The following is a 24593-nucleotide window of genomic DNA, read 5'->3' on the forward strand; positions in this document are numbered from 1 at the left end:
TGGGTTCAAAGCTTCATTCATCCAACCTGAGCCCGGATACTAGCAGAGGAGCAAGACATGCATCACATAGGCGGAGGAAGCTTGCAACCGGAGTAAAAATAAAAGAGGACCCGTCCGGTAAAAACAGTTGATCAAACGAAGCGGCGATGTATGGGGTGCGTATGAGGAGTATCGAGCGGCAACAGAGCGTCGATATGGGCACGGGCGTCGTCAAGAATGTGCAACGTCCCCTCTCTCTGTGGGAAAGTGCAGTAAAGAGAACAGTAACACGCGATATTCAGTGCGGTGCTCATAGTGCTGGCGAGGTCGGGGGACTGGTGAGGGGGTGAGTCCAATGGATGGATAACAGAAAAACGTTGAGTAGAAGCCATCGAAAGGGCACGATCCCCCCAAAAAAAAATGTCTATGAGAGCGCAACGGCTTTGAACATCACTCCGCAGAAGAATGTGATGAGGAAGAGATAGGTGGTCACCAGCGCCGGACGCGCCACCGACAACACACCGTTCCACTCGGCTACCATCGTTTGGCAAAGGATGTCGAGATGATCCCGCTCACGCACGCTGGCTGCAGCGCAAAAATCTGACGACGAGACCTGGGATAGGAAAAGAGTTTGCAAAAGGCTTTTCATGCACACAACAAGAACCAAGGCAGTCAGAGATGTGGTACCGTAAGCCATGACCCTACGCTGCAGGGCTGACTGCGGCTTCAGATGCGGTGGCGGTCGTGAGGATTTTCCGGGTTTGATGGCCAGCTCCTCTGCTATAGATGCGGCAGAAACTACGGGACTAATACCTGATTGCTCAGCCACTTTTGCAGCAAGCATCTTCGCAAAAGCTCCGTACCCCTCGGGCAACTCTGTTTCCATCGTGGTCGACAAAATACGGCTCTTCGCCCACACGCTCTTCAGGAACTGCACGTGGCCGAATGCATGCATCGTCACCTCAGCTGACGCGCCGCTGCCAGCCTGCGTAAACGTCACAAGAGCCTCCACACGGAACGCCTCACCGAACGTCACGCCGGGAACCTGGCTTGAGAACTGCACCGCGAGCGTCGGCACACCGCTTACCTTGAATAGGGCGTAGCGCTGGTACTCGATCATTTTGTACGGCCTCCCAAACATCGCCTTCACTAGCGTCTTGCACGTGAACTGGCGCTGACCGCGGAACACCCCGCCGTCCTTTGTCGGCCGCCACGCCTCCCACTTCTGCTCCGTGTCCTTCCGCTCTGTATGGTAGTCTTCCAGTAAAGCGGTGCCGTCGTCGAAGCACACGCCGAACACGTCGAGGACCCCCTTCCCCGTGCACAGCTTCACGGGTGTGATCACCTCCCTCCCGAAGCACGAGAAGTCGCTGAACGCGCTGCCGTACTCCGTCTCCACCTCTGAAAACGCGTCCATCGACGCCACGGCGGGCATTTTGCCTTCGTCATTCTCACTCGTCGTTGTCTTGAAGGCCATTCTCGAGTGGAAGGGAAAGTACAAAGAAGAGTTGATGTGTCCTGGGAATAGGGGGGGAGGGTAGGCGATCACTGACCCCATCACCAAGATAGATGTGATAGAGGAAGTGACCCAGAAAAAGATTTTTTGTTGTTGATGGCACTGCGATTTTCCAGAACGCCGCTCTTGAAACAGAGAGACAGCAGCAAAGGAGACAAGACGATAAAGCAGGCGGGAAGAGATGAAAATGGGCATGACATGAAAAAAAAGTTTACTGGCAAGAGGAGTAGAACGATGCAACGACGGCGCTTTTTTTTTCTTCTTTCAAAGACGCTAACTCATATCGACTTCTGTCCGCACTCCGTGAACCAATGTTTCAAAAAGAAAGCTGCTGCTTCTCATACAACACACGCCGCGTCCGCAGTCCTTTACTCACGCCTGAGAATCATACTACATTTCTTCAGCGTATTGATGTATGGAAGGAAATCATAGCAGAAAATAAATGAGAGGAAGTACAGCAGCAAAAAAAAAGACACTGAAAAAAAAAGGGAGAAGCTCTTCCTGAGTGAATTATGGAGCCCACGGATTTGCGACAACAACCTGATGCAATCAAGAGAGCTTCTCAGCCAGACAGCACGTTTTGGTGAAAGTATGACATTCCTACGCAACACCACTGCCTCCGTTCGTTTTCGCAGCTGGGGGCGGGATTGAAAACTCCTGAGGGCTCCTCTGATTTCGGCAACAGCAGGCTCAGTCGTTGTGCGATTTGCGACATGCGCATCAGAGAAACACAAATGCAGTGATGCCCATCTGAAAACTCGCGAAGCACACTATCGCTGTTACCACCACTGACAGCGAGGACGTGAGAGACTGCAGCACCCCCCTCTGACTAAGGGTTCCGGTGGGTGAAAAACACGTGATAAGGCAGAATATAAGAGAAACAATAAAGCACGACGCAGTGAACGCGAGAACAATAACATTGCCAGCGACACCATCCAACGGCCATGTACTGTAGAGCATAGGGACATAAGGCCTAAGCTCAGTTGGTGCCGCAACAGATTCAATCCCATGAACCTCCGTTGTCGTGCTGTCAGTTTCTGGAATAGTCTCTTTCTCGTCACCGCTTCGATGCCTTTCAACACGCTCGCAAATCATCTTCGCAAAAGCTCCGTACCCCTCGGGCAACTCTGTTTCCATCGTGGTCGACAAAATACGGCTCTTCGCCCACACGCTCTTCAGGAACTGCACGTGGCCGAATGCATGCATCGTCACCTCAGCTGACGCGCCGCTGCCAGCCTGCGTAAACGTCACAAGAGCCTCCACACGGAACGCCTCACCGAACGTCACGCCGGGAACCTGGCTTGAGAACTGCACCGCGAGCGTCGGCACACCGCTTACCTTGAATAGGGCGTAGCGCTGGTACTCGATCATTTTGTACGGCCTCCCAAACATCGCCTTCACTAGCGTCTTGCACGTGAACTGGCGCTGACCGCGGAACACCCCGCCGTCCTTTGTCGGCCGCCACGCCTCCCACTTCTGCTCCGTGTCCTTCCGCTCTGTATGGTAGTCTTCCAGTAAAGCGGTGCCGTCGTCGAAGCACACGCCGAACACGTCGAGGACCCCCTTCCCCGTGCACAGCTTCACGGGTGTGATCACCTCCCTCCCGAAGCACGAGAAGTCGCTGAACGCGCTGCCGTACTCCGTCTCCACCTCTGAAAACGCGTCCATCGACGCCACGGCGGGCATTTTGCCTTCGTCGTTCTCACTCGTCGTTGTCTTGAAGAAAAGTGGGCCTGGAACCTTAGTGTCGTCTGATGTCTCCTCCTCGCGTGCTTTTGAGGCGTGGAATGCGGACTCGATCACATTCAAGGCGGCATCGCGGCTCGTAAAGTTTGAGAAGCTCATCGAGGCACCAGATTTAAGCCGCACGCAAAATCCATCCAGAAGGACAAGCTTTTGCTCTTTTTCGATTCTGGCAACTTCAGAGAACTTGATCTCTATTTTCGACGTCAACATTGGAGAAACAAAAAGAATAAAGTGCTGGGTAATCCACATCTTTCCCAGTCGGCTAGCGCCAAATTGGTAGCAGCACGTGAATGAGTCCGCAAGTGTTTCAGTGTGTGGAATCAACGGGAAAAAACGCCGGAATTCTGGAGTCGTCCAGGAAGAAACATCGTTGCAGCTCTCATTGTGCCTACGTTTCCGCTTTTCTGAAGATCCACTTCTCACCACAGAGGATTCGTGAGTGGTCTGTTTTTCTACCGTGGACGGAGATCCCATGTGCAATGGAAGTAAGGAGGCCGCACATCGGTCATGACTCTCAGACATATCGGGGTCTTGCTTATCACTCGTGTGCAGACGATCGCTGGATGACGGGTGCTGTGAGCTCTGGGGCTGACCGTCCTGTGGTTCAGAGCTACCGCTGTAGACGGCTGAGCTCTCTTTACTCATGGCACCTCGACTGACAGTGCTGGCTGAAGACAAAACGCCAGTTTCATGTTCAGGGAAAGTGGAGTTAGCCCTCCCCGCAGCGTATTTCTCGCGAACAGACCACAGAGTTTTCAATAAGCTGTGCATTTGAGTTACACCGGTGGATATAAACGCTGTGAAGTTGTACTCATCTCGGGCCTTGGTGAGAACAACAATGGTATCGCAGACAAAGCTTGATTTCCTTTCAAACGCAAGGACATCCTCCAAAGGAATTGCAATAGGTGCGTCAATAAACGACGATGTGAAGCATATGCGCAGAGGTGTTACGTACATCTTTCCCATGCGCACAATTTTCCGTCGCATTAAACCGCAATTGCATGATTGCACTAGTTTTTCGCACTGAGGTATCTCTGGAAATAGTTGATGGAAATTGTGATCTTCAGGACTGCTTGTCAGGACTGGCTGCGACCACATCTGTGGTGTCGCAAGCTTCGACATTCCTATGTCCTCTGCAGAGCTGCGAAGCAAGCAAAGATAGGTCTATATGTGAAACACCTTTGATGAAAACTTAGCGCTTCCATGTGGGGAAATAAGTGAAAAGGGGAGGAGGGGAAAGAGATTTAATTTGGGGCATCTCCGTGGAGAGGAAAGAATCCTCTCACGCAAACTGATTCAGGTTTGCCTTCGCGCGCCAAACCACGAAGCAAAGAGAGATTGGTGCTCGAAATCAGCTGCGTGCCCCAGCAGTTAGGCCATCGAAAATCATTCAATTCTAGATCAAGCATGCAGAAACAATGCCAAGGCTGAGAACAATTTTTTTCTCTAGCGTCCTCATTCTGACTAGAACGTGAGCTTAACCACGCACTCGAGCCGCTGTGTAACAGAACCGGCGCCTAGTACGAGGCAGCGATGGGTTAAGGGTTATAGAGGAATGCCTACCCAGTCATCTCAGCACGGTCTCTGCGTCAAACTCTGTCCGCACTTGCTCCGAAGGTCGACTACTAATCGTGCCCATTATGCTGGTGGCCAGGCCAAGCACCCCTCAGGGTGCCTCAGACCTCCGTAACCAGTGGGCCCTCGAGGCTGGGCGAGATGTGTTCGAGGTGCCTTGACATTTTTCCATCGTGTGGGCGGTACAAACAGGTTCACTGTGGCTGGTAGCTGCGACGCAGGGCGGTGCATGACAGGACCGCCAACATCAGTATCGATCAATCACTTTTGCTTGGTGACGTCGTAGGTGCCTCGACCTGTCACCCACTGCGCCCCGACATATACAAAGGGATAAAGGGCTGCTTGGCTTTCCCACAGGGAAGCCATTGCACCCTGATACAACGATAAGGTGTGTCCCCCCATCAGCAGAGTGAGAACAAAAAGACACAACAGTTGGACAAGCTTACTAATTAATCACCTAATGCTCTTTCACCTCCACCAAAGCAACATCATATACGTTCGACCCCGCTGGTTTCGAGTCCCTCAGTCTGTCAACGTAGCTTCGAAGATACCTTTTACCTTCTTCAGTTTTCCCCAGCACCGCATACCCGTGATGCATCGGTGTTGTCCAGAGGCAGCCGGACATCAGCTCTACGAGCTGTGCTGCGAGGTTTGGCTTGTCTAACCAAATATCGTAATGCGCGCCATCCGACTCATTCAAATGCAATGCTGTCACCTTTGCCTTGGTGATCTGCTCAATGACGTGCGCAACGCAGAGAGGCGGAACGTCCACGCTCACGTTTCGCATTGTCACATCCGGTTGACGTGACGAGAGTCGACCGTACAATGTCCTCAGTATACACCTTCCACAAGTGTAATTGAAAATTTCAAGCTCGACAGCTTTGAGGCCCTTTGGGTGGACGGAGAACGAGTGTGCAAACAGATTTGTGCTCGATTTCCTCGGCATCATTGGAGAAGGGGTTATAACTTGCTTTCCATCGACAGTCGTAGATGACCACGACCCTGGATGAATAGAAACTTCGTTCTCGGGTGCCACAATTGGAGTTACCGTAACCTCGGGATGCGGATTCCATGGTTTCGCATAGGCGGACAGCGAGTCCTTTCCGGCCGTTGTTTCCTTTTTGACTGTTGGCGCTGGTGCAGGTGTAGGTGGAACATACGCCATAGAACCAACATTAACAGGGGCTGTTGGAGAAACGTGTGGAATTGGAGTAAATGGTTGCGGGGTCCATTGACCAATTTTGATAGACAGTCCACTGGCTTCGTTTGCCAATGTCGCTTGTAGCGTCGGATCGCTAAGAGAAACAGGAGAAAATGGCTTTGCGTCAACATTGAATGAAGCCTTCTGTGGCTTGCGGGGAGTGGTGGGCGAAGTTGTTTCCGCCGTTGAGCTTGCGGCAGTCAATGCAGGCAAGTAGGTAGTTGCTTCCTTAGAATGCAGCTTCGTAGGAATATTTTCGGGTGCTTCCGCACCAGTCCCAAGAGCCTTTGGACTTTCTATGAGAAGCTGCTTCCCTCTCATCTCATCAACTGCAGCGGTGGTTTCACCCTCATCTGCGGAAGGGTTTTTTGCCTCAGAGTTTTCCTCACTCGCTCTTTTTACGAGGAAAATCTCCAGAGGGGCAGTTTTCGCACCAACATTCTCTTCGTTCCTTTCCCCTCTAGTGGTTTCTTCCGCAGAGGCGGTTTCAGCCCTTGCAGCTTCCATGAATCCCTCCTCCACTTTTTCAGCACCTGCCACAGAATCAGACATCTCCGTTCTAAAATAGGCTTCCTTTCAGCTGCTTGCGAGTGTGTGAGAATACTAGCTTGCGTGTATGTGTGTGTGTGTGTGCGTGTGTGCGTGCATCTTCAGTGAAGAATAAAGGATAATGGGGAGAAGAATGTGATGTGCACTTCAAGAATTACTGGCAGGCCGCAGAGAAACAGTACCATTACTACGAGACGTTAACTTTTAGCGCGTTCAGAAGTGTCCGTCACCCGCCACATATGAAAAGACTCCGCGGAGCTCTTTTAATTTACAATACCCAAAGGACTTCCAAGGCCTCCATTAATGCTAAGGCGCTCAAGGAGTGAGGCGGAAAAAAAAAGCAGTAAGTATCCTAATGAAAACGCCAGGTGACTTAAACGGCTACTGTTAGCAGATCAGCGCTAAAAATCGAAAACTAAACTACTGTAGAAACATGATCGCTGAAAGGTATACAATTTAACCTCGGCACGCACTCCTATCAGCACCCCTCTTTAGGCTTCAAGCTCCATTTCTCTACCAAGGGGTGGGTCTACACCGCCTTTTCCCGTTTCCCTTCCCCTAGCGCCGGATTCAGTGACCGATCTGTCTTAAAACGCCATGAAGCCGTCTTCCCTTCGCCCCTACACTGGTGTACAGTGCAGACGTGCCGCTAGAAGACTCAAAAAGGAAAACCATCCCTTGGCTTTACGAAAACCACCGACAAGAAGAAGGAATAATCCAGCCCTTGGAACTCATTTGATTAGACACAATAACAGCGCGGCATGAGCCTTAATATCAATCAGTTCTGTATCAGAGTGTAACTTCCCATGGACACACAGATTGTAGACCACCAAGAGCCCCTACACCCACGACTGTAAAGAAGCAGACGGGTGCCCCAGCCCGCCACCATCCAAGATCGAGCCAACCTTGCCAGACACTGAGTTCGCGACCCCTATTTCGACTCAACCGATTTTCCTCCAGCACATGACCTCGCCACTCAAATAACCAAGGGTACCCCTGCACGGAAGAGAGGTAATGCACCTTTTCTTTCAACGGGTCGTGCGGGTCCTGGTGCCTGTCGGTGCTGGTTCGCGGGTGTGGGGTGACGGGGGCCGGTGCCGGGGATTGGGGATTCGGGGGGGGGGGGGCAAGATGCGACCACCCGAGGCGACCGCTAGTCCGAATGGTTGGTCCCTTTCCCGTGTGTGTACGGGTCTTGGATGGTGCCGTGTCAGCGCAGCCTTCAACAGCGAGGACGTCTTCAACCACATGATAGACAAGCCGTTAATTTGACTTAAGGCATGCAGCTTGGACCCCACCGCCAAATTCCCAGGGGGAACCCCAACACCCCGAATGAAGCACCACACCGCCGCCGGCACACCAGCACCAAAGGCGATGGGCAGCCTTGGCGCAGTGGGGGTGCATGCGGCACGATGGTGTTCATTTGTCTGGTCAAGAAATGCCGATGCGCATGCCAGCCGTTATTTGGCACTACGTCTTGGGCCTAAGAATTATCCACGCGGAATGTTGAGGAGGGCCCGTGCGATAAGGGCGGGGGCAGTCGCACAATAAAAAACTTACACTTTCATGACCCGACCCCCCCACCACCACCAAAAAGAAAAATTTCCCCCCGTCAGCGCTATTATCACAATAGAGTGAACTGCTAAAACCTATGAAGGACCTGCGCATGTACTGACTACAAGCAGCTGTGCGCGTACCCTTCCTTCCATACTTGTGAAAAATACAACAATCTGGTATCATTTAAAACACGCACTTCTCGAAATTTTTTCTCATCAATTCCCCTTGTTTCTGAACCACTTTCTGCGCAAGATCAATGGAAGGAGGGGGACCCCCACCAGCCAGAACTGGCAACCGGATACCCTAAGCAAACGTAAGGTGTTTCAATATGTTTTACCTGGGAAAGAAGTTATTTCCTGTGTAAATTGCTTTTCGCATTGTTTTCCGCTTTCGGAAAACAGACAGACAACCACCAAGAAAAAAAAGACCCTTTATTTCCCACATCGCCCTGGCAACCATTCCATTGGTCAAGCAAGGCATCGAACGACGAAGAAGTTACGATATATCAAGACACCAGAACAGCTCGCGTATATCTATCCCCAGGTTCCGTAAATAGGTCATTGTGGGGCGGATCAACTACTCTGAATAGGGCCATGCGGCTCACGACCCCTTCCTCACGATCCCTGGTCATTGATTTGGCAAAAGACAAGGCATTGCCACCGGGCGGGGTTTGGTATACAGCGCATTTTCCCTACAACCGAACAACCATCTGTGTGCTGCTGCGTGTGAAAAAAAGTCACCCCCAACCATACAAATGATATTAAGTTCTCCAGGACAGGGTTTCTTTGGCAGCAGGGAGGTTCAATACAAAACGAATTGACCGTGAATTTCTCCATTTCACTCCCGGGGGCCTCCATCCCCCCCCCGCTTCCTACGCATCAACAAAAACCATCTATTCCAGGAGGCGGTGGACCACTGGAATTGTATTAAAAAAAAACTTGTTGGTCCATCCCTCCCCGCCGCACTTTCGCCCCACCCATGCGCCAAAGTGATGCGGGGCGTTTTTTATTCCCACAAAACGGGCCCCACCAAGGCCGCCGCGCTTTCATTTTTAGTTTTTCCCTAGCAAGCTTTGTGCCTCACCGTGCCCACCGCTCCCCGGAACAGTTTGTAATACAATTCACTGGATTTGCCACAAGCAAAGTGGCCACATTCCCTCGCGCCATGCGATCAGTAGATGGGTGACTTGTTCACAAACAAGTGTACCCTCCATATTGCAGATTCGGTGAAAAACGCGCTTTACAGTTCCCTGCTAGGAGGCGATGGGCTACGCGCTGGTTTCCCAGTATTCGCCCAATGGGCTTTCCAGCATTATTCCGTGTGCTCCCCGCCTCGCCAACCGCGGCCTTCTCCCCTGGAGGAATGCCCGGAAAGCGGAAAAAACGCCAGCGCGCCGCCGCCAGCCCTGGTCGGGTTCTCCCGCTGAAGGGGACCGCTAACACTAATTTCCCGGTAATCAAAGAATTTAAAGCAATATATTTCTGCGGGATGAGGGGGAGCCGTTTCATTCTGCCATTAAAAGTGTTTCTGAAAACATCGTGGACGGCCCCGGTTTAGATACACCAATAGAAAAGAAGGGGGATTTCTTTTTCAGAATGCCTAAAATCTCGTTTCAAGGAAGTGGTGGAAGGGAACCTACGGCACCCACACACCTCACGGCAAGTGGTTACTTGCCTTAAAACAAGTACTACGCACTGCGCCAAGGCTTTGGCGAGACCATTGGCAAGCACCCCCTTTTTTTCCTCTCCGTATATGCTCGCCCCCCGGGAACCCAGAATATGTAACCTTCGGCGCTGTTAGTCCTTACTTTTCGGCGCCATACCAAAGCAGCTTTCTAAAGTATTGTAGAGCAGGCGGGCTGTACGCAGCGTGCTGCACTATCTGGATCTTCGCGGTCTATACGGGTTTTTAAAGTTCCCCCCTCTCGCGTTCCCTCGGATTCGTTAGAAACCCCGGCGCGGCGGTGCGGTGCGGGGCCCGTCCTCGGGGGGCGCGCGGCGGGACCCTAACATTTTCAAAGAAGGGCTTTGGCACAAGGACTAATCGTAAATAACAGCAGTTCTCGGTGCAGGGCGGCCACTGCCTAGATACCCACCTCTGTCCTTGGCCACGGCTGGGTGGCGGCACACGCTCGCACACCCGTGTGTCAAAGAAAAAAAGACGCTTAGATGGCCTCTGGGCTCTGATGTGCGTAAGTTTCCTTAAACCTACTGCTGACCATTCGCTCATGTTTCATCACAGGTTTGATCAATTGTTATGGCTAACCAGTTTCCTGGTCACCCGCGCCGTCCTCGGAACCCTCCGCCTCCCACCCCTCACAGCACACGACCGTGGTCAAGGGCAAGCATGCAGGTAGCAGGAACAGCGAGTAATGCTTGGCAACGGCCCCACCACCTCGGTCAAATCCCGACCTATCTAGTTTCTGCCCCCCAAAAATTCCCGTTTTTCGCTGTCAAAAAATGTGTCGTGGTACTGCCGTATATTTTTCACTGATCGAATCCAAACCCTCACGAGAATTTATTCAACACACACCCGATCGCGAAGTTACCAGAGACAGCGCTGGTTGCAGAGTTAAAAACAAACAAGGCTGCGGCGCGCTCATCCGAGCTTCGGGGGTCGGCCTACCCGGGGTCTGAACCTACTCATGATATCTCATCCGGCGGTCCGCAACGCTAGCGTTTGCTTGTGCGCGCCAATGCCCTCCATTCTCATCAGAAGCACCCGTACTATGCAAAGTTTTCTATTGTTTTTGTTCTCATTTGCTAAAGAGGAAGCATGTTGTTTGGAGGTTCCCCGCCCTAACCAGTTTTTTTCTGTGTGCCAACCCTGTGTCTTCTACACGGCTAGTTTTGGGGTGGACTTGTCGTCAAAGTATGTAAATGGAAGGATGCGCTTCGAAGGATCCGGAAAGTAAGGTTTGAAGAGCGACCGGCTTGCTGAGTGCAACGAAAAGCCCCTAAGACACAAAGATGGGAATACTTGTAATGATGCCGGAAGTTCTTTGTATGATTACGTGTCTCCAACGGTTGCTTTTCTTCAAGCCAAATAATAGCGCAGCTTTTTATTTTCAGAAACGCCCATTTAAATTTTTGTGTTTTCGGGTTTTCGATTGTTAAATAAACAAGGATGTTCTTCAACCATGCAATCGACCATGTCACTTTCAACGGCTCCCTCCTGCGCCTTTCAGCCTGTTCGGGGTGGGGGCTGTTGCCGCCGGTGGTCTTCTCGTGGCCCCCGCCTGGCTGTGGGTAGATCTTTTTAGGTGATCTTCAGCGATAAAAGGATAACGCTGCAGAATGATGCGTCACTGGAGGCTCTCCATCTAGCGCGCCTGTTCGAATGCAGGGTGGCGGTGGTGAGGGCAGGGTGTCTTTCTCTGCGCGGGGGTCTGGTGAAATTCCTTGGCGCCGGCGGGGTTATGCGGCCCCGTGGCTGGTTGTGGGCGGGTGGCTCCTGGGGCGCTGGTGGCGCAGGTGGGAGGGGGTCGCGGCGGGGGCCGGGGCCTATCGGCCACGCCAAAGCGCGCGACCCCCCGGGCCTCTTCATTTCAAGGGTGTTTTCAAGATGCGCAAAACTGTTTTTTTGTAGAAGACTATATCATTTTGCTCCCCTCACAGCCACCAAAATGCGAGGACAGCAGTCACATTTTGAGATGATAAATATACGTGCGCCTTTTGAAAAAAACGCCGATAATTCTAATGAGGGAAAGGAATCGAGGGAGCTCCAAAAACAAAAAAACAATACCACAGCGGATGGCCAAATCGATTTGCTAGCCACTGCCCCATCATGCTTTTTTTACCCCAATTCTCCTGTCAGTTGGTTTTGGCTTTTTTTCCCAAGTTGCGCGGCCTCACTTTTGGGTGTTCATTGAGCTTCCTATTCCAGATCAACTTGCTTTCGTATGCTTTCGCGCGGGTGCGTGGAAGAACCGATCGTTATGCTTTTGGCTTCGTCTTCCGCAATCGAAGCGTTTTAATCACTGGTAAAAACTGTTTTGTGGTGATGGGAAGGTGGCGCGGCCGGCGGGCCATAGCGCGCGTCTGCTTGTTTGCGTTAGCGCGACGTAGTTGAGAAACGGTCTGGTAGGGAATAATCCTGCCCGCCCCCTGCGTTTCTGATGGGCGTTTTTTTTGCGTTTTCGCTGCTGCAGGCGGCGGGCGCCCGGGGCGCCGGCAGGGGGGGGGGCACTAGGCCATTGATGCGCGGTGTTTGTTCCTTGCGCCCTGCTTTGATTCTGGGTTGCGCTTTGTTGGGGGGTTGTGGGCGGGTCGGGGGCGCGTGACGTGCTTATTTCTATCGGGGGCGCCCCGGGGACGTTCCGCCGCGGGGGCGGGGTGGGGCGGCGTCTCCGGGTTTCTGTGGGCTCAGGGGCGGCCCTCCCGCCCGGCGCTGGGGGCGATTGTTGGTAGACATGTTTTGCGTTACGCTGGGTCTCGGCGCCTTTTTGTACGCCCGGGGCGGGTTTTGGAAGCCGTGCGGGCCTGCTTTGGAGGCGCCCTGGGGGACCACTGTCGCCGGGGCTGGCGGCGGGCTTTGGGAGAGACGGGGGCGTATTTGCGTCCCTTTCGCGTGAAAAACCCCCTTTGTGAACACAGTCATTGCTCCCACGTGAAATCGGAAAAAAAAACGTTGAATGTGCGTGCCTTTGCCCCGCCAATGTGCTTATTTGTCTGCGAAGAAAAACAAAAAGCTAGCACCACCAGAAACCACCACAGCGAGCGCATCGCAGGTTTGAGCGCCACGAGGAAGGGTGGGTAGAAAAAGACAAACTACCCCGTACCTTTTCAAAAGCAGCACGCGCAGGAAACGCCACGTCCCGAAAAAGCTTCCCGGCCGGGAATTGAACCCGGGTCACCCGCGTGACAGGCGGGTATACTAACCACTATACTACCGAGAACTCAACACAACTCAGGTGGAAAGTAAGAGAAGGTTCATATATCTTGCAGTGAAGAAGTTAGGCGGCGATTGCCCTCAAGCAAACGTGGCCGAGTGGTTAAGGCGCCTGCCTGCTAAGCAGGTGTGATCTCACGCGAAGGTTCGAACCCTTCCGTTTGCGGATTTTCAGGCTTTCGCGAGAACAACGCGTGTCAAGAACAAAATATGGACGGGCACCGAAGGGGATGTAGCTCAGATGGTAGAGCGACCGCTTAGCATGCGGTAGGTATTGGGATCGATACCCAACTTCTCCAACTTTTCCCGCGCAGGGTGGATGGGAGTGGTTTTTTTCCGTCAAAAAGAGGGTTAATGAGGAGGGGAGGGAGTCGAGTGCCGTGGAGTTCAGGATCGCATTTCACCGTTGTGGTGTGTTCACTGGTGCTGCTTTGCAGGTATCTGCTTTTAGCGCCTTACACTTTAGTCATGGGGTGCTTTGTTGTGTTGGGTCATGGTGTGCAGTTTTCTCTGAGTGTGTACCAAAACAGAATCATCATCTAATGCTTTTGTCAGAATTCATTCTTGCCGCTGAACCTCAGTTGCGCCTCTCCCCCCCCCGCCGCCGCCGCCCGGCTCGTCTCTCAGAGCCTCGTCGTGTGGTGCAAAACAGAGGTGGACTGGGGGGGGGGTTACACAGCAACACCGGCGCCGTCCTTTCAGCACGGTCTGCGCCGTTGAATTCTGTCCACACACGCTCCGCAGGCCGACTCTCAACCGTGCCCACTAGCCCCCGCTCTCCACGCCGCGCATCCCTCGAGGTTGTTCGGGCTCTCACCAACCAGTGGGTTGTGGGACCTGTGTGAGTCGCGTTCGAGCCGTGCTGACACCTTGCCCACCAATGCTGGTCGTATCGGCCGGCTCAGTGTCGCAGGTGGCTCCCACGCAGCGCTAGGCGCAGTTCTGACCGCCACCATCCGTGTCGATGAATCACCTTGATTTTGTCACGTTGTGCATACGCGCCTCCTGTGAGACCTGCTGTGGCTCAGTGTTGACACGGGGGGGGGATACGGGGGCTGCTCGGTTTTCCCGAAAGTACTGCAGCGTGATACACGCTGAAAAGTCACCCTTTAGAAGGGTTCTAATAAAATCTATCGAAAACATCGAGTGGGTGTATTGGTAACCCAGCCATCCGACGAAGACACACATACACACACAAAAACACGTGGACTGCAGGATGTCTACAGGCAATGGTCTCTAATGACCTTGTACAGCACGCTCTTGGTGTTGCGAAGTCGCTCCGCCGCCTCCTCCCACTCTGTAGCCACCGACTTCAACGGTAGGGTGCGGCGCCAGCCCAAGGGGGTCGTGTAGGTCACCACGCGCCACTCGGAGCTCAGGATGATCTCCGCACCGTCCTCGAAGCACACCTGCACCGTTTTGTTTGAGAGCCGGAATACGAGTGCACCGTCTACACGCAGCCAGCGCTTGACGTACACGAAGTCGTTGGATGCGTGAGGGTCGCTGGAGCGCGGCGGCGCCGACGGCAAAAAGGGCGAGCACGTCACCACCGGCACCTTGTCTGGCGAGCTCTGCACCCGGCCAAGATAAGTCTTGAAGTACTTTGTGAGTGTCACCTTCTTCTCCAGCTCCGGCGGGTAGCTGTGCATGCTGAACACCTGCCGCTCGTCCTTCGCGAAGAGCCCGGTGCCGCCGTCGCGCGCCGGCATCTCAATCTTGATGCGTGCGTAGTACTCTACACGATCTGTAATGGGCTCCCAAACAATCTTAGTGGAGTCGTTGAAGTGCGCGCCGGTTTGGCCTGTGCTGAGGCGGTACGCCATGCCGTACTTGGACGAGAAGTCAGCACACTGCGTTACCCACACCGCCGGCGGCGGCGCCTCGCTGTAGGCCGCGTCGTCGGCGCCGGTGTCACCGCTGAGGGTCTGGTGCAGGCGGTCGTGCAGCGCTGTTAGTTGATGTTTTTCCTCCTCGTCGGTGTTCTCGTCGTCACGGTGCCGCTCCAGTGGCGGTGTGGGGCGGTGGGTCGAGACCGGAACGGCTGCGGTGGCAGGCGCACTGCGCCCATGCGCGATGATGCCGGGGAGGGTCGTTGTCGGCGTTGAGTGCTGCTGCTTGAGGCTCGTCAGGTACCGCGGCGACGTCGGTGCACCGTGTGGCGGCGGTGCGTTGGCATTGAGGGGCCGCAGCACCTCGCGCTGCGTATGGACGCCCAGCAGATCCTCACCACACAGTGCCGGTGGTGGATGCTGCACGTCCATTACCAGCCCGCGGCGCGCGCTTCGCATGGTGGCGGTGGCTGGTGCCACAGCTGTAGCCGTCATTGCTGGCACGTTCGCTGCGGTGCTCGGTACTGGAAGACCGAAAGACGCGAATGACTGCGGTGGCGTACGTGGTGGCAGCGGCGACGAGAAGAAGGAGTGCTGACGGATATCCATCAGCGTGGGGCGGTGGGCTGGGCTGCTCTGCAGGATCTGCGTGATGAGATCGCGTGCATTTTCTGGGACACTAGTGGGGAAGTCGTAGCGGCACTGGCGAATACGCTTATAGGTTGACTCTACATCTTCCATCTGGAACGGCGGCTGGCCTACCAGAAGTGTGTACAGGATTACGCCAAGCGACCACGTGTCCACCTCGTAGCTGTGGCCGCGGTTCTTGTGGTCGATGATCTCGGGAGCGATGTAGTTTGGCGTGCCGCAGATGGTGCGCTTGCGCTCGCCGTCGTACTGCAGTTCTGCGGCGAGGCCAAAGTCGCCGATCTTGACATTGAGATCTCTGTCCAGCATGATGTTTCCGGGCTTCAGGTCACGGTGGATGACACACTCGCTGTGCATGTACTGCATCGCCGAGAGGCATTGCAGCATCACATACTGTGTCTCCGCCACACTAAAGCGGCGTATTTTAAGCAGATCCATCAGTGTGCCGTGATCGCACTTCTCCAGCAGCATGTACACATAGTAGCGGTCGCGGAACGTGCGCAGGAACTCCACAACGTGCTTGTGTTTCATGCGGCGGTGGATGCTGATCTCACTGTGCAGCTTCTGGAGTGTCTTGGGCTTCTCTAGCGACGCGCGGTTGACGGTTTTTAGCGCGTAGGTTCCTGTTTCGTCCGACACCTCGTAGCACTTGGCGAAGCCGCCGCGGCCGAGGACGCGACCGCACTGGAGGCGATGCAGGCGACCACTGGCGTCCATCTCGTAGATGTAGCTGCCAGGCTGGAACGTCGGCTTCGGCAGCTCTGACGCGGACGCGGGTGCGTCGGCGACCACGGTGGGGCCGGCACGGACACCGGCGCGCTGCATGCGCTCCATGGAGACGACGTGCGGCTGCAGAATTCAAGGGAGAGGCGAAGAGGTCTCTAGGGTGCAAGGGGGTGGGGGTGTCCGTGTTTGCGCGTGTCGATCTTCACGAGGTAGTTGGAGTGAACGAGTGCGCTCCTGCCCAGGGTGAGGTGGGTGGCAGTGGGGAAAGGAGGAGAGGGCGTGGCGAGAAGGCAAAATGCGGAAGCAAAGAGCGAATATCTAGGAATGGGTCTCGCGCACTGCGGTTTGGGAGGTGCAAAGGAGGGAGGGTGTGTTGCTGTGGTGGTGGTGAAACAACAGGGAAAGGTGGCGAGGCAAACCCCTTTAACAAGAGAGAAAAAGCTGTATAGGTAGAGAATCTATAGGGGTCAACGAGAGTGCGTATGGAATAGGGGGAGGCAAGGGCGTTTCGGATGGGACGTGGGAACCTGAGGTAGTCGGTAAGTGTATATCTCTATATGGGTGCGCTTGCCTCCCTCTTCGTGTTATCTGTGGTTTGTGAGTTTCGGGGGTGGGGAGTGGGAAGGGGGTGAGGGCGAGGGTTGTGTGTGCGTGCGTGTGTACGAGATCTATAAAAGATGTAGTTGTGGTGGGGATGTGGAGGGGGAGGGAAAGGACAACACTCAAGCGGACAAAAACCAATCCGAGCAAAAGGAAAAAAAACACGCTAGAGGTCCCTTCTACATACACACGTATATATATGTAATATATATATATATATGTATATAAAGGTGTTCGCGTTTTGCGCACATGTTTGATGGGAAGAGGGAGCAGCACCCACGGATAGAGAGAGAGGGGAGGGGAGATGGGGTAGATGAGTGCGCTATGACTAAGGGAGTGAGAGAACACCAGTCTGTGTCTGTGCATGGATGCGGTGGCATTAGGGAACCGCACCGGTGTTGGACTTCCTGTTGGCCAGCTACAGGGAAGAGAGTGCAGCACATCTGTTGCCTTTCTTTTCGCCTTATCGCACAAATTCGTGCATGTATCAACTCCGAGTACGTGCGAGTGCATCTGTGCATGCATGCATATGTGTGTGGGGTGGGGAATGGGGAATGCCTACTTCGCGGACATGGACGGTGAACGTCGTGAGAGAGAGGACGCCGTAGGATCACACGGGGACCTTTGCTCCGAGGAGAACGGCAATCCCAAACCGTACGGGCATGTAGTGCAGAGGAGAGGGAGGGGGTCTCAATCCTATTGGGCAGAAAGAAAAGTAAAAAAACTTCGTTGTGCCCGATGTCACCGCACTGTCGGACCCCGAAGAAAAAAGGTGCGAGCATCAAAAATACAAAGGACAGACAGAGGGGGGGGGGACAGATGCACACACACACACAGACATAAAAGATGCACATACATGCGTTTCTATACCCCATGCAGGTGGTGGTGCACTTGTTTGCGGTCATGGAGGAGGGGGTGGTGAGGGAGGGGGCCGAGAGCGAAGGCTGGTCGCCAGCATTCACACTGTCCCAGGCACGCGTCCGGCGTAGGGATATATGTGAGGAGCTTTGTGTGTCCGTGTGTGCGTGGAGGGTAGCAGAGGGGAGTCAGGGATGTGAGTAGCACAGCGGGAGGGGGCGGGGTCCATTCACGCATGTGCATAGTGCAACGCCTCAGCCGTCGCCTGCAGCCTTTTTGGTTCCCCAGGTCCAGGGCCTGCTCACCTCCTTTCTCCCTTCATGCACAGGCAAGACGCCGACATCGCTTTCGGTGAGGAAGCTGATGTGCGAGGCACGGTTCGCTGCAGTCGACAGCACGGTCTGCCCTATCTTCAGGTCGGAGTTCACCAAAGCGCGACCGCTCTGCCTCGACAACGCGATCGCGCGCAGCGACCACGTTAGAAGGTAGTCCCCGCAGCTGGCGACAACACACATTTCTTTGGTTCCTGGAGAACGGTCGAACTTCGCGCCTTGGAACCGCACCATGTCTGCACCGCCCATGCGCAGTGTTTGCTCCGGTGAGGGCTGAAGAATAATCGGCTGGGGCTTTTTCGCACCCATCCGAGTCTGAAACCCAGTCGACTCGCTGTCGTCGACGCACTTCGTCTCGATGAAGAGCAGATACGTGGTGGTGGTCGCAACGATGTACTGCCCGTCGGCTGTTACGTCGATATCCACGATCGGGACCTTGGTGTCGAGCAGCGTCTTGGCGGCTTTTGGAAAGTAGCCACCAGATGGCTTGCGCGCGCCGGGCGGCCCCGTGTAGAGCCGGATGTTCCCACACGCATCACCGGTGACGAGGTGGCCGCACTCCGAGGTGGCGTGGCAGGTGAGGTCCCTGCGGAGTGATTTCAGCTCGTAGTCGCCTATTTGCTTCCCATCCTCCATGACGACACAATTGCGTGGGTCCATGCGGAGGTCGATGTTGAAGGCAACGTTGCGGCCCAGGCACGTCATGATTGTTCCCGAGTCCGCCGCCGTGTGGTTTGCGTAAGTCACACTGCGCACCGGCAGATCCGCTGGCTGGTACTCATTCACCACGACGCCGCGTGTGAGATCCAATCGTTGCACCGCCGCGTCGCTGCCGCCAAAGAGCAGCATTTTAGCGTCGCCGTTCTCCAGAAGGGCACCGGTGGAGGTGTCGTCGACGCCGTGCACGACGAGCTTTTCCATCGCCTCTCGGTCGAAGCCTCTCTCTTTCTGCGGTACTGTTTGCATCTCCAGACTGGCCTTCTCGTTGCTTTTCTTGACAACGAGGAAGCGGTCAAACTGCAGCGACTCCACGGCACAGATATTGCCGGTGCCGGTGTTCGTCCGTGCCAGGTGGCCCGCATCGAACTCGAGAACGACATTAGTGGCGTCTTCGTTCAGAACCTCGCGCGTGGTGGCGCCACCGAGGTACTGGTACCACTCGTCCTCCGGGTCGAGCTCTTCGTGGCCAGTGAGGAGGCTGTAGGTGCAGCGGTTGTAAAGCTCTACAAACTGTTGCAGGCGCATCCGTGCCGTCACCTGAGCCTCGTGCGTCTCCGGGGCGGCGAAGCGGAATGCAACCTTCTCAACGTTTCCATCGATGATCGCTGGCCAGTGCACCGACGCTGCTGGGTCGGAGTAGGAAAGCTCATTGTTGATGCCGATGGGCTGCTCGAAAATCTTCTCTTCATCCTCTGAAACTTCGATGATGTACTCCACACGGCTCGTGCCACTGCCCGCGGCGTCGGGGGTCCCTTCGCGCCTCAAGACGGATATGGTGAAGCTGTCCGCGTCACCGAGAGGTTCGTAGTAGGGGCGATCCTCTTCCTCTCCAGTGTACTGGTAGAAGGTACCCGGGTTGGTGAACAGCACCTTGGTGGACACCGGCTTCGCTGGCATCGCTGGGATAGGTGGACAGTAAAAGAAGGACGGTGGAGAGTCGTAGAGAGGTAAAAACACACGTCAGGGCATAATGGCGACGAGAAGGTCAAATGCACCAATGTGAAGAATGGCCCCCCCAAAAAAACCAAAAAGGAGTTTTGAGTACAACGGGAGCGAGAAATGTCAAAAAAAGGGGTGGGGGTGCGTGTGGACTGCAGGACGTGTGTGTGTGGGGGAGGGGAGGAGGAGGGGAGGGGGGATTGTGGTGTGTTGGTACAGTGAGAGTCGAGTCGCAATGCCAAATGAGGGGATGATGCTACAGATGCACAGAGAAAGGGATACCGAATACAGATGCGGATGTGGACAGGGGGAGCGGCCCCGCGCCATCACACAGACGCACACGAACACACCCATGTGCCAACAACTATTCCGAGTACTTGCCGGCACGCAAACCGTACAGAGGACAGAGGGCGGACGACTGCGTGCACAAAATCGTAGCACGTCCGCGCAGTTCAGGAAGGTGAGGGGTGTGCGGGTAACCCCCCCAAAAGCTCCTGCCGTATTAAAGTGAGCCGCAGTTATGTTTTTTTTTTATCACCTGGAAACCCCCCCTTCCCTTTCCTCCTGAACAGGTTACACCTCGCCATCGCTGCTGCGTACGAGCGCCACGTCCGTCATGCGAACCGGCGTCGCTGTGAGGGAGCTCAGCGCCATCTCCTTCACGACTGCCCGCAGCGTGCGCCAGGGCCCCTCACTGTCGAGTTCGGATGATGGTACACAGCTTTGGTCTTGCGCCGCGCCCATGGTGGCTTCTGCGGTCTGGAGGTGGCGCCAGAGTACAACGGCTTGCCGCACAGTTCGGGGTAGCACCTCAAGTTGATGAAGTCGGCGACCGGCCGCACCGGCGCGGCGCGGTGACGACGGGCGTGCAGGCACGTTGGCGCTCCCATCTGCGCTCACTGTGGCGACGAGGCGTCTCCACGTCGCCTCTAGCTCGGTGCGCGCCGTCTCCTCGTTGGACATTGCCGGCCACCAGCCGCACCCCTCAACCCTGTCCCCCGAGGCCGACGCGTAAGCAGATTCGTGGTCCTCCCTCACAGAGGTCGACGAAGAAAGAGTGATGGGGAGCCAGAGGTGGGTGAGTTGGTCTGCCGGCGTCACCACCTCCGCCTCTGAGATGACAGCGAACAGCACCGGGGCAGCGGCAGTACCGGTGCAGGAGTCGCCGTGGCTGGTTCTCGTCGCGCTATTCGCAGCCACCCACGCGGCGGCCACCTTGCCACATGCGATCACCACATCGGCCTCGTCCTGCAAGGCGCCGAGCTGCGTGGTGGCCTCGTCACAAAAAAGGAGGAGGAGGCCGCCACGTTGGTGCCACAGCACCGGCGCCGCATAGCTGGCGGCTACGGAGGCGGCCTCGTGTACCGCCCAGGGCGAAAAGAAGGCCCGGAGTGTGCGCAGGTATTGCTGTGTGCCGAGGTTGGGGTGGTGGGTGGGGTTGCCGCGCGGGAGCACTAGTGCGATGCGGGGGATGTCGCCGAAGTGCGCCCCCAGTCGGCAGCGAGGGAGTCGACTAGCAGAGAGCGGCACCATCGATTGCATCTGCGCCGTGTCCAAGGCTCGCGTCTCTACAGCGCGCTCAAGTGACGGGTCAGCCGCCGGTGGATTGGAGCAGCGCTGCCGCGGCTGGTTGTCGCATATGCCGGCTTCCCACCCACCAGCGCTGCGTGATCTGCCGGATCGGAACCGGCTCACGTCGGCGAAGACGTCCGCCACCAGCGCGTACACCACGGCGAAAACAGGAAATGCCTCACCGAACCGCGACGGGTCAACGCACCACTTCTTGTAAACATCCTCGATGCTGCTCAGCACCTCTGCAGCGCCTCTACCATCCCCGCTGCTGCGGTGCGCATCGCCGACAGTGGCGGGCACATCCGCGGGGGAGGGGTCCAGTGCCTTCACCACCACTGCGGTGGCGTCTGCAAACACATCGAGTAGCGTCGCTGCCGCAACGTCTGTGAAACTGCCGAGGGAAATCCGCTCTAGCAGGGATGGAGTCAGTGCCTGCGCCTGCGCCCCCGCAGCGGCTGTCGGTGCAGAGGAGTCTGTCGTCTCTGCCGCTCGGGGACGTTTCCGGGCACCTTTCGTGGTATGGGGGCCTTGGCGCTGCGCTGCAGTTTCACTGTTGCCTTCAGCACCGCCACCGTTACTCGTTATCGCACTCACCGGTGCAGGGCCGCTCGCCCACACAGTGGAGAGGAGCGTCAGCTGCTCGGGGCTGCACGGCACGAGAATTTTGTTGGCGCCAAAGACGGCGCCGGATACCTTGACAACGGTGGCGGCGGCTGCAGTGGGGGCCGTGGATGGCGGTGCGGGGACGTCCTGCAGCACACAGACCAGGGGGTCCATCGCGAGGTGTGGCATGAGCCGTTGCAGCACCACCTCCGCTGTGACCCGCTGCTGGCGCAGCGTGGCTGGCTGATAGTGCTCCTCGACTTCCTGCCGCTGCTTCTGGGTGACGTGTTCCTTGAAGCTGACAAGCGCGTCGACGGGTGGGGCGGCTGCGAGTAAGCGGCGCAGCTGCGCTTCCATGAGCGCCTCTGCTTGCGCTACACCTGTGTTACAGTCGTCAGCACCGGCCCCAGTGACCGAGAAACCGTCCTTCCTTGCTTCCTCCTCGGCATCATCTTCCCCGGTGTCATCGCGCAACATGCAAAGCCAGACCTTGCACTGCGCCCCGAACGCGTGCGACGTGTGCGGCAACGGGGGAGCCCCGCATGCGTCGGTGCCGTCAAGCAGCTGCACGACGTGGCCGCGCACCGTCATGAAGACGTGAAAGCGACGCAGCGTGGCGTAGCAGTCGAAGATGGCCAGGACACGCGGTGGTGGCGGTACGGCGTTCGCGGCGGCGCCGCCCCGACACGGGTGCTGACCTCGGCAAAGGGGCGCTGTCGTGGGGTCCGCGAGCGAGCGGCGACGATGACGGCTGCAGCGCTGTTCCATGTACGCGTTCACCTGCTGGAAGATGCCGGAGAAAAAGACGTGCACGCTAGTTGGCGCGACGTACCGCGCCGATATGGTGGCGGCTGACGCGGCAAGAGTTGCTGTCCCCGCGCTGCTGCCCAATAAGACCGCCTTGTCAGCCGTGGCGGTTGAGGGTGCCAGCGGGACACGCATCGCTGCCATATCTCGCTCTGATGCACCGTGCGCCACACCGCTGCAGTTGCGTGCCGTCGTCATGTGCCCGCGCCCGTCATCGTCGCTGAGGCAGCATAGCTGATGGAGCCGCGCCACACAGCGCTCTCGTTGCCGCTGCTGGTACGCTAGCAGCGGTGATGCACCTGGTGCAGAGTCAAGCGTGGGGTATGCTGCTTGAAGAGCTTGGTAAATGTCTTTCACGGGGAGTGGTCCCTCCTGTGGTGGCACATGCAGCACACGCTCTAGCAGGGAGCAGCGTGATGCGGCAGGGTTCCCTTCCTCGCGAAGCCATCGCAAGAGACACGCTGGCGGGCACGGCACGCACTCGTACATCGATACGGTCTCGTCATCGATGCCTGGATCGGTGAAGAGGAAGGACACAGCGACAGTGCCGGCCATCGACTGAATGCCTGTCACCTCGGCGAGCGCGTAGTGCAATCGGTAGGGTGGTGGTGGTGGTGGTGGAGAGGTCAGCTGGTGCGCCGCCGCTGCGGTGATTGGGGATCCACCGGCAGTCCCGCCGCTCACACACGCCGACGAGCCACTGCGGACGCGGTGGGGAGCAAAGACTACGGAGCCGATGGACAGAGTGCCGATGCACGCGTTGGGGGCGTGCGTCTGTACGGCGAGTGTAGACGACGAGGAGGACTGGGCCCCTTTCACTTCCTCTGCATCTTTCGCGTTGGTGGGCGCGGCCGTGTGCCGAGATGGCGTCACGGCAGTGCGTCGCCACAGCGCGACAAAGTCCAACACGGACGGCGAGGGGCCGACGTCTTGGTGGCGAGACAACTTATGCAGCTGCTGCGCACATTCGCCCTCGGTGCTCGGTTCGGCTTTCACAGCATCACAGAGCTGTGGGGATGGGCCTTCAGCGGTGGTGGGGTCCATATGCTTGTCTGTGGGTGTGCAGAGAGGGAAGGAGGTCGGCGCACCCGCGCACCCGCTCCGAACGTAGGCCGTGGCGTTAACTGTGCAGGTGTTGAAATGGTTCAACGAGTACAATGCAGATCGGGTGAGGAGGAGGCAGTTGTGTGAAGAGGTGTATTGGATGGAGCCCACCGAGATGGCATCTACAGAGGAGGGGGAGGGGAGGGGCACTCTCTATTGGGGGTGGTGCCCTTTACCGTATATATGCATATATATATATATATATATGTATTGCGTTTTTTCTATAATGTGTGTGTGTGTGTTTCACATCCTCCTCCCGAACTTCGCTCCGTCTCTCCCTCTTCTCATTCTCTCGTGTTCCCAGAGAGAGGTGGGGGGGGGAGGAGGAAGAGGAGGGGGCTCCCCTTGTCCTCGTGCGCTTCAGCCTGTGTGTGTGTGTGTGTGGGTGTCACACCGTGGCACGCGTCATAAGAGCAGTGGTGGGAGAATAGAGGATCGTAAAGAAGGGCGGGGGGAGGTGGGGGGCAGCGTTCAATAAGCGCTGTTGATGAGCACAGAATCGAATGTGACGCGTCGAGGTGGATGAGGTAACGGCGAGCAAGGCACGTGCGCGGCCTGCCTCTTGCATTCTTTCATCAGGCCCAGACGCTGCGCCCTCGTGATTTGTTCATACACGTGAGGGGGCGCCAAAGAACTGTGGTGGTGCAGTCCTTGCATTATAAACGCCAACGTTTTTTTTTCCTATTTCTTTTGAATAGACATTCGAAGCGGATATAGCAGACAGGATTAGAGGAGAAGCCACAAGTGGGCGGAGAGGAGGACAAGCGTGAGCAGCTAAGCACCACTCTCCACTACTATGTTGGGGTGAGGTGAGTGAAGGAGGGGCGACCGTGCGAACAAAC

At 56.1% G+C, this 24593-nt stretch overlaps 5 protein-coding genes across 5 annotated transcripts; all 5 read right to left on the bottom strand.

The window, feature by feature from the left end:
- Window positions 1-403: 403 nt before the first annotated feature.
- JKF63_05452 (uncharacterized protein) lies at window positions 404-4198 on the bottom strand (the record flags this gene model as incomplete). Its single annotated transcript, XM_067901411.1, has 2 exons — window positions 404-1431; window positions 2773-4198. 2 exons carry the CDS (start codon window positions 4196-4198, stop codon window positions 404-406), a joined length of 2454 nt encoding a protein of 817 aa, XP_067758086.1.
- A 1075-nt stretch (window positions 4199-5273) lies between these two features.
- On the bottom strand, window positions 5274-6569 carry JKF63_05453 (uncharacterized protein; the record flags this gene model as incomplete). Its single annotated transcript, XM_067901412.1, has 1 exon — window positions 5274-6569. The coding sequence occupies one exon, from the start codon at window positions 6567-6569 to the stop codon at window positions 5274-5276; it is 1296 nt and encodes a 431-aa protein (XP_067758087.1).
- Window positions 6570-14233: 7664 nt separating this feature from the next.
- On the bottom strand, window positions 14234-16324 carry JKF63_05454 (uncharacterized protein; the record flags this gene model as incomplete). The annotated part of the gene is made up of 1 exon (XM_067901413.1): window positions 14234-16324. One exon carries the CDS (start codon window positions 16322-16324, stop codon window positions 14234-14236), a length of 2091 nt encoding a protein of 696 aa, XP_067758088.1.
- Window positions 16325-17928: 1604 nt separating this feature from the next.
- Window positions 17929-19623, bottom strand: JKF63_05455 (uncharacterized protein; the record flags this gene model as incomplete). Its single annotated transcript, XM_067901414.1, has 1 exon — window positions 17929-19623. One exon carries the CDS (start codon window positions 19621-19623, stop codon window positions 17929-17931), a length of 1695 nt encoding a protein of 564 aa, XP_067758089.1.
- Window positions 19624-20238: 615 nt separating this feature from the next.
- JKF63_05456 (uncharacterized protein) lies at window positions 20239-23691 on the bottom strand (the record flags this gene model as incomplete). The annotated part of the gene is made up of 1 exon (XM_067901415.1): window positions 20239-23691. One exon carries the CDS (start codon window positions 23689-23691, stop codon window positions 20239-20241), a length of 3453 nt encoding a protein of 1150 aa, XP_067758090.1.
- Window positions 23692-24593: the final 902 nt, after the last annotated feature.

The sequence above is a fragment of the Porcisia hertigi genome, chromosome 17 (assembly GCF_017918235.1).
Source record: "Porcisia hertigi strain C119 chromosome 17, whole genome shotgun sequence".
Lineage (NCBI taxonomy): Eukaryota > Euglenozoa > Kinetoplastea > Trypanosomatida > Trypanosomatidae > Porcisia > Porcisia hertigi.